The 9,205-nt window shown below is 41.6% G+C and overlaps 1 protein-coding gene across 1 annotated transcript; it reads left to right on the top strand.

The window, feature by feature from the left end:
- Positions 1-397: 397 nt before the first annotated feature.
- Positions 398-6,426, top strand: LOC145719030 (P antigen family member 3-like). The gene is made up of 5 exons (XM_081810543.1): positions 398-516; positions 1,420-1,508; positions 1,968-2,076; positions 3,760-3,885; positions 5,937-6,426. The coding sequence occupies exons 2-5, from the start codon at positions 1,428-1,430 to the stop codon at positions 5,957-5,959; spliced, it is 339 nt and encodes a 112-aa protein (XP_081666669.1). The 5' UTR covers positions 398-516; positions 1,420-1,427; the 3' UTR covers positions 5,960-6,426.
- The last annotated feature ends 2,779 nt before the right edge of the window (positions 6,427-9,205 follow it).

The following is a 9,205-nucleotide window of genomic DNA, read 5'->3' as shown; positions in this document are numbered from 1 at the left end:
AGCAAAAAAGCAAAAAGTTATTAATGTGTTTTCAAGGGGAGCAAATACATTCAAGTATGACAGAAAATCCAGAGCATAAAAGGAAATGAATAATCAAAACGTATAAAATAGGTATTAAAAAATAATTAATATCTATTTTTGTCACAGTTATCTTTCTGATAAACATTGGGCCCTAATGGTGATTTGCGGCTCTCTGTCCAAAGTACCTGGCTCCGTAGGAGAGATTGGGTGGGGTGAACAACAGACTGTTCAAGCCCCTTTTCTTCTTCTCCTCGGCTGATCCGCGTGGCTGCGAGTCTCTGCAGCAGCACAGGCGGGAAAACCTCAACCCACCCTGCACGCACCCAACGCTGTGCGCATGCTCATTGCTGTGAGCCAACAGTGCGCATGCTCCTTGCTGTGAGCCACTGCTGCTGGGCATGCGCATTGCTGCGCGTGTTCTGGGAGCCGAGCTGAGCTTCATCCAGGCGGCGTGTTCTCTCTGCTGTGAGCTTTCTCGCTAGCTGAATTCAACTGGTAGGTCCCCAGATCAGTCCTTCCAGGAGTTTAAGTGTGAGCGAGGATGGGGAGGGAGGCAGTGGGCCGCGGGCAGGTGGGGACAGTAGATCTGTGGCGTCCTAGGTGGAAGTGCCGAGGAGCTAGCGCCCTTCTCCTCGCAGGCGTCGCGGCCGCCATGGCGCTCGTCCTCGTGGTGGGGCCCGGGCAAGTGAGGATGGTGGGTCGAGGAGGGGAGGTGAAGACGGGCCGAGGCCTGGCGGGGCCAGGGCGGCTAGTTGAGATATCGGAGTCCTGGAGCACCTGCAACTGCCAGCAGAGCGCGGAGGCCAGGATCCTCTGTGGGACCCGGGGCAGGGAGCAGACCAGGCGGTACAGAAAAGGCCAGGTAGCGGGGAACGCTGGGGGCTTGTGACTGGGTCCGCGAGATTTGTCGTGCACTGTGCAGTGTCGAGGCAGGAGCCGGCCCGTGGGTCTGGTTCGCGACTACACGCCTGAGCCCTTGGAGTGGCAACACAGCCGGAGGCCGTATGCAGAGGATAGTTTCTTTCTCTGCGTTCCAGCCAAACGTTATTGAAGGCGGTAAAATGAGCCTAGTGAATGGGAATGTGACCCAAAGCAGTAGTGACTCAGGTTTAAATGTCCAGCACTGTTTTCTCAAATGCCTTTGTAGTGGGGAATCCAGCTGTGAGACTAAGCCTCGTGTTTTAGCCTGTCCGTAAGGCGATTTCACGGCCAGCCTGGCTGATGTAAATGATCTTGCAGCCCGTGTATTTGGTGTGACCACAGCTTGTACACTCTACTGATGCTAGGTTGGCTCTCAAAGTGTTTTCAAAGTAAAAAAAAAAGTCAAACCTTTGGCCTTGGACGTGGGATACCTCTCCATTAGAGTACATTTTCCAAATACCAATATTCTACTTTCAGGGTGAACTATGAGTGGCCGAGTCAGATCCAGATCCAGATCCAGATCCAAACAAAGAAAAGATGATCCAGGGTCTAACCAGCACGTGGGTGTGAGTACTTCCATATTGGATGTTTTCGATGACCGTCCATTTATTGCTCTGAAAATTTTGTTGAGCTGCAGACATAGAGATACAGTGATAAAAGCTTCTCTGCTGATAAAGGGAGGGAAACATTGAACCAGAAGGATTCCATATCAACTTCCATTCCAACTTTCTGTTGCCTGTGGAAATACACCCTATGGCTTCTTTGTCATGCTTACTAACGACCGATTGTGCATATCCATCCCAGCATAGTTTACAGTAGACTCCAAAGTGCTCGTGGCTACCTTTTGTTGGAGTAGCTGCTCTGTGGGGAGAGTCACTTTTAAGAATAAGCGCATAGAATCCTGATGTGGGAGTGTCTTTATGCTTATTCATTATTTGATCTCAAAATGTATAATGTATATTTATACTGTTAGCATGTATTAACAACACAACTTTTTATTTGCCTACACACACACACACCCTTAGGAGCAGCAGCCCAGTGGTGAGCAACTGAAACAAAAGGACGCACCCCCTGAGAGTCAAGATACTCTACCTGATCAAGGGAAGGAAGTTGAAGGAGGACCTGTGGCTCAAGGTGAAGGGAAAGGGAAGGAGAATGACTATGGGGGCAGGGGGTGTATGTGTGCATCATGCATAGTTAGGACAAACCGTTACAGGAGGAAAGAAAACATTGGAAGAGACTCTCAGTCATTTCCCAAAAATGGGTTGAAAATGTGAAGAGTGTATGGTGTGCAGCTTCATGTAGTCCTTCACCGTAATGAATTTCCCCTTTTTCCTCGAGAATGAATCGGTGTGCTTGAAAATGCTGTCTTTTCTAAATAAGAGGAGAATGTTTAACTACAAAACTATACATCGTTTCACTAGTTTAATTTGTTCTTAGAACATTTTTGTGTGGCCTTTTCACTCATTTCAAAATATCAAAAGCGTAAGCACTATTCAACAGCATAGGCAGAGTGCCGAGTCAGCATATCCTATAACATGAGGAATAAAGCCGATTTGCATAGGGATGGGAGCCCCATTTTATAAATGAGAAAACTAAGGCTCGGGGATTGTGGCTTGCCAAAGACTGCTTGACACATGGAGATACACTTCACATCTCAGTACAAAGTTTGCATTCTTGGGGAAGCTGGCTGGCTCAGTCGGTAGAGCATGTGACTCTTGGCGTCGGGGTCGAGAGTTCAAGGCCCATACTGAGTGTAGAGATTACTTAAAGTAAGAGTTTTTAAAGAGGTTTGTGTTCTTCCTACCATTTGTGTTGTTGTACAAACAAGTGAATGGTTTTGTATGGAATGCTTAGTAGTCAAATGTGTCTGTACTGTAGAGTAGCTTATTACTGGCACAGGAGTCAGTCCAGTTCAGTGGAGCAGGAGAGAGACTCCAGAAAAGAGCTCAGTGAATGATAGCCACTGTCTGATTAATCATTTGATACGGTACGTTTCGGAAGAGCTGCATAATTCGGGAAACTGGCATCAGGGTCACTATGTTAATATGATTTTTAAGCGGCTTTAAAAGGTGTTTAAGTACTTTTACGATTAGGAAAATCTAAAGTATCTTAAAACGATCATGAAACAAGAAAGGAATGTCTTCCAAATTTAGCATTTTCATCAAGTACTTGTAGTGAATTATTGACACCGTTCAGGCCATGGAGTGTGTTCGGAATTCGCTGTTAAGAGGTTTCCACAATACGACTGACGACAAAGTCCATTAATTTCTTTCCACCCTACTTGTCCCTACTGTCTCCCTGCAAGACAGATGTTGGACTGTTAATCACTAATGTTTTGCTGTTACCTTTGGAACTTTGCTCTATACGTGACTCCTTTATCCTAAGTTATACATAGAGGGACTTTGCACTTAAATCTAACTAGTAAAATTTGACAAAATACCCTGCAGGTTGCCCTAATAGGGAATGGGTGTCAACTAGCATAGGATTTGTTAGAGGCCCACGAATACACTCAGCTTATCCTTCAGAAAACTACATTGTACTTTTCAATAAAATCTTCTGCGTGGTGTAGACTTGATTTTGCAGGTCTAGTTGATGCTCTCTATTGTAAGAACACTATGGTAGTATAAAGGAAATGAAGTGCAGTGGGCTTTATCTTTAGAATGTCACTTGAAATAAAGCAAATCGTACTACAGGAAAACAAGGGTGTGAAATGCATTTTTCCATCCCATTTTTTTTTTTATCACCCTAGCCTACAGGCTTTTATTGACTTATATTTCATATTACTGCTTAAATCGATTACCTTTGTGTTTTAAGGATTGGACCTGGAAGCTGATCTCCAGGAGCTGCCTCAGGCAAAGGCCGGGGGTATAACTGAAGATGACCCTGATGTCAAGGGGCCAAGTATGCCCTTTTTAGAGCCCTTTAAAATGCCAGAAGCAGGTATGTTATCCATTGACAGTGTAAAGTATGAGGGTCTTTTCCCAAATACTATATTTTTACTTATGCAGATACAACTTTAATGATACATTTCTAACAGAGTTTACATATGAAGATACTTTCCCCAAGTAGTTCAAACCGGAACATCCTGACGGCCTGACTTATACACTAGTAGAGATAGGAACAAATTGGGTCAAAGCCTTATTAAATCATAAAATCTGAAACCATTTTCTTTTTTTGAGTATAAATACTTCCATGAACAGCTAATAATATTCAGATCCTTCTGTAAGTTCTGCTTTTATCAAACACAAAATTCATTTGGATTGAATATCAGTTTGTATGAAATATGCTGAGGCACTGAGGTAGGTTCTACCAGCAGCTCTAATATAACGTGTGCGATTTTCCGACAATCCCTTAACTTCTGAACCCATCTTTACTCATCTGTATATTGAATTGAATTCTGATATGTTACAATCATTTTTAAAGCTGCTATTTGTATTCTGTGGTTCTGTTGGATACATAGAATACAGAGATGTTCCATTTTGCATGCTTTTTTTGATCAGATAACATCTTTGGTCAAATTTTAACATGTGAATTGAGATGTGACTGCCACCGAGAACAACAAAACACAATGGTTGCTGTTTGTGTTTCTCTATGGAGATCTGGACCCCTATTCCTGTTTTTGGTTTCAAATGTTTATTTAACTTCTATGTAGTTAACACATAGTGTAATACTGGTTTCAGGAGTAGAATTTAGGGATTCATCACTTACATATAATACCCAGTGCTCATCACAACCGGTGCCCTCCTTAACACCCATCACCCATTTAGCCCATCCCCGACCCATCTTCCTCCAACAACACTCAGTTTGTTCTCTATAGGGAAGAGTCTCACGGTCTGCTTCCCTCTCTCCTTTTTTCTGTCCCACATGTTCATCTGTTCTGTTTCTTAAATTCTACATATGAGTGAAATCATGTTATTTGTTTTTGACTGACTTATTTCCGTTAGCATAATATACTCTAGGTCCTTCCACATCATTGCAAATGGCAAGATTTCATTCATTTTGATGGCCGAGTCATATTCCACTGCATACACACACACACACACACACACACACACACACACACACACACGTGCGCGCGCACGCCCCACCTCTTCTTTATCCGTTCATCAGTCGGTGGACATTTGGGCTCTTTGCATAGTTTGGCTATTGTTGAAAATGCTGCTATAAACATTGGGGTGTTTGTACCCCTTCCAGTCTGTAATTTTGTGTCCCTTGGGTAAAAACCTCCTAGTGTAACTGCTGGGTCACAAGGTCGTTCTATTTTTAACTTTTTTAGGAACCTCTATACTGTTTTCCACAGTGACTGTCCCAGTTTGCATTCCCACCAACAGCGTAAGAGGGTTCCCCTTTCTCCACATCCTCACCTACATCTCTTGCTTCCTGCTTTGCTAATTTTACCCATTTGACAGGTGTGAAGTGTGTGACCATATAATCTATTCGACAGACTGGAACGCCGTTAAGGCAAACACCGTTAAGGCAAACGGTTACCCTACTTAATCAATGACGTAAGGGACAAACTAGCTGACAAAAACAGGTTTCCACTTAACCATAACAAAGAATAAATTACATGTGGTACTCGTTTCTCTACTACCATCACCTCAGCAGTAACCAACTCGGCATTATTCCTTCAGCATCATATATTCACAATCCTATTTCAAGTTGAGGCCTTTAAATGATACTTACATGTAAATTTTTGTGTTTTTCAGTTCTTTGCATGTTGTTTGGAGTTTTTGTAAAACTGCATTCGCTTTTGGCTCTCCATTTAAAACTACCTTTTAATAGGCTCATTTCATTTTGTGTGTTGTGAACCTGAACTGTCTTTTTGTATTGTTGTACCAATAGAAAGTGTGGTGTGTTCAAAAAGTATTGGTAAAATATATGCTTGGAATTCTCTTATAAAATGAAAACTATAGTGTCCTTCCTGTACCATGAATTTACTCGACATATGATTCTGCTGAGTAATATTTCTAACTGTTACATCTACCTTACAGGTGAAGAACTACCCCAGATTTAAACAAGGACAAGCTGAAACATGCAAACTACTCTTATGTGGGGTACTTCACTGTTGAAATTCTCTCAATAAAGTTTTACAGACGTTCCACAAAGAATCTTTTGAAATCTGTGTTAAACTTATCCCAAGTAGGGGGCGCCTGGGTCTCAGTCCCTTCAGCAGCTGACTCTTGGTTTCAGCTCAGGTCATAATTCATTGGTCATGGGATGGACCCCGAGTCTGGCTCTATGCTCCTCGGGAAGTCAACTTGAAAGATTCTGTTCCTCTGCTCCTGTTCCCTCCCTCTCTCCCTCCCTCTCTCCCTCCCTCTCCCTCTCTCGCTCTCTCATTAATAAATAAACCTTTAAAGGAAAACTTATTCTAAGTAGTCGATGCTATCAAAATTAGGTCATTTTTTGAAATGTTATAGTCTGATTGAGCTGATATACACAGATACATCTGTACATTGAATTTCTGTCCAGCAACTGTGCTACGTATGCTTTAATAAGTGTACTTCAACATCCCTTTTGAGTTTCAACTGCACAGTTACATCATCTTTGAACGCTGACAGTTTGTTTCTGCCATTTTAAACCTTTCCCCCTTTTTCCTCATTTTACAACATTGGACAGACCCACCCAGTACAATGTTGAAAAGAACTGGCCACAATGGACAGCCTTGTCTTATTCCTGATAAATTAGATAATATTTAACATTTTAGTCTATTTACTGTGAAGTAAAGGAAGTTCCATTCTTATTCTCGTTTACCATGAATATTTGTATTGAAAATATATTGACTTCCAATAAACACGTGTAGTACATTTATTCAGATGATTGTAGGATTTTTCCCTTCATTAATCTGTGAATGTGATGAATTACTTAACATATTGTCCTATGTTTAAACCAACCATACATTACCGGGAGGGAATGGTCATTATATATAATCTTTCTGAATAATCTACTTCTTAATAATTTGTTTAGAATGTTTATGACTCTCCTCAGGAGTGTCATTAGCATACACTTTTATATACTGCCTTGGATGTTGGAATCAAGGCCATACTAGCTTCATAAAATGAGTTGGTATGTAAAACCTCTTTTTCTGTTCTCTGGACCTGAAGACTCTGAAAGGCTGTGAGTAATGTAGGACTAGACTTGCCCATGTTCAGCTGTGTCTGGATCGCATCTCTTTTTTGCAATCGGACCCTCCCTAAATGGCAGGTGACTGAAGGGGCACCTCCAGGTTCCCATCCTGTCAAATTTTGTGAGGGGCCCGTCTTCCCTGCAAGACACCTCTAATGATGCTGTCACTCCAAAAGCTACCTGCTCCAGTTTCTATACTCTCACGAATCTTCTATAGCCAGAAAGCTAAAGGTCATGGCTCTGTTAACTGCGTACTTTTGATCTGTGCTGTATGTTGTGAATAGCTGGCCAACCTCGACTTGTCTACGGTTATGACCATAGGTCCATTTATTGGGCTTTTTAAAAAACAAGAGTTAGTATTAAAACTCTTATTTATGTTAGCCACTTCTTTCTCCTCCTGGGTTCCACACATTTACAACCTCATTTAATCCTCACAAAAAGGTGGGTCACAGTGTACCCAAAACTTACGTCTGACTCTAATAAGCAGTAGATTTTGGGATTTAGTTCCAAGTTAGAAGCCTTGCTCTTTCTCAAAGTAAATACTCCTGAAAATGTTGGCCAGGAAAACTGACAGTGTACATGATGACGATACTGGTAATCTGATGTTTACATAAAAATGTATAGTAATTTCTTCTTATTGTTCAAGGTGAAGGGTTTTTTGTTTTTTTTTTACCTAGGGGTTTTATCCTTTTGAAGGAAAGGTTATGAAAAATGTGGCACACAGACGTCACATGGTTTTTCAGATGAAATCACTGATTTGGAAATAAAGATTTAATTTTTTTTTAAGTATGGGGGACCGGTAATACAAACTTTTCAATTTTTAATATACTAGCACACTGAATTTACAGTGCTGTAGAAAAATATAACTCTAACCCTAAAGCAAATTGGAACAGTTTATAGAGAGAAAGATAAAGAACTCATGTCACAAGCCCCACGGCAAAAAAACAAAAAAAAAAAACCAGAGCTCTCCTGCAAAATTTCTGAACTTTCTTGAATAGCTTTTAAAGGCGGGATGCCTGGGTGGCTCAGTTCGTTAAGCCTGTGCCTTTGGCTCAGGTCATGTTCCCAGGGTCCTGGGAAAGATTCGTGCATCAGGCTCCTAGCTCAGCATAGGGCTCCTTGCTCAGCATTCAGGCTCCTTGCTCAGCGTGGAGCCTGCTTTTCCCTCTGCCTGCCAATTCCCCTTCTTGTGTTCACTCTCTCTCTGACAAATAACTAACTAAAATCTTTTTAAAAACTTTTAAAGGCAGGGACATAAGCCATTCTGATAGGAGTGAGGTGATATCTCATTGTAGTTTTTCATTTGTTTTTCCCCAACAATCAGTGATGTTGAGCATATTTTCATGTGTCTGTTGGCCATCTGGATGTCTGCTTTGGAAAAATGTCTATTCATATCTTCTGCCTATTTTTTAACTGGATTCTTCATTTGGGGGGGTGTTGAGTTTTATAGGTACTTTATATGTTTTGGTTACTAACCGTTTATCAAATATGTCATTTGCAGATATCTTTTCCCATTCCACAGGTTGCCTTTTCATTTTGTTGTTTGTTTCCTTTGCTGAGTAGACGCTTGTTATTTTGATGAAGTCCCAATCGTTTATTTTTGCTTTTGTTTCCCTTGCCTCAGGAGACATATCTAGAAAGAATGTGCTAGGGCTACTGTCAAGGAGGTTGTGTTCTACTCTAGGATTTTGATGGCTTCAGGTCTCACATTTAGGTCTTTGATCCATGTTCCATTTATTTTTGTGTATGGTGTAAGAAATTGGTCCAATTTCATTCTTTTGCATGTTGCTGTCCAGTTTTCCCAACACCCTTTCTTAAAGAGACTGTGCTTTTGCCGCTGGATGGTCTTTCCTGCCTTGTCAAACATGAGTTGACCATATAGGTGTGGGTTCCTTTCTCGGTTTTCTGTTCTGTTCCATTGATCGATGTGGCTATTTTTGTGGCTGTGCCATCTTGTTCTGATCACTACACCTTTGTAATATAACATGAAGTCCAGAATTGTGATGCCGCCAGCTTTGCTTTTCTTATTCAAGGTTGCTTTGGCTATTCTGGGTCTTTGGTGGTTACATACCAATTTTAGGATTGTTTGTTCTAGCTCTGTGACAAATGCTGGTGGTATTTTGATAGGGATTGC

Source organism: Leptonychotes weddellii, unplaced genomic scaffold, assembly GCF_054177405.1.
Source record: "Leptonychotes weddellii isolate Sample4059 unplaced genomic scaffold, ASM5417740v2 HiC_scaffold_286, whole genome shotgun sequence".
In the NCBI taxonomy this organism is placed as follows: Eukaryota; Metazoa; Chordata; class Mammalia; order Carnivora; family Phocidae; genus Leptonychotes; species Leptonychotes weddellii.
This window is presented reverse-complemented; position numbering and strand designations above follow the sequence as displayed.

Bases quoted from the DNA above. Each gene is read 5' to 3' on its own strand.
- LOC145719030 (XM_081810543.1), top strand. From the start codon at position 1,428: ATGAGTGGCCGAGTCAGATCCAGATCCAGATCCAGATCCAAACAAAGA. The intron at 2,077-3,759 runs GTGAAGGGAAAG...TTGTGTTTTAAG, and splicing joins AGGAGGACCTGTGGCTCAAG to GATTGGACCTGGAAGCTGAT. The intron at 3,886-5,936 runs GTATGTTATCCA...TCTACCTTACAG, and splicing joins CTTTAAAATGCCAGAAGCAG to GTGAAGAACTACCCCAGATT.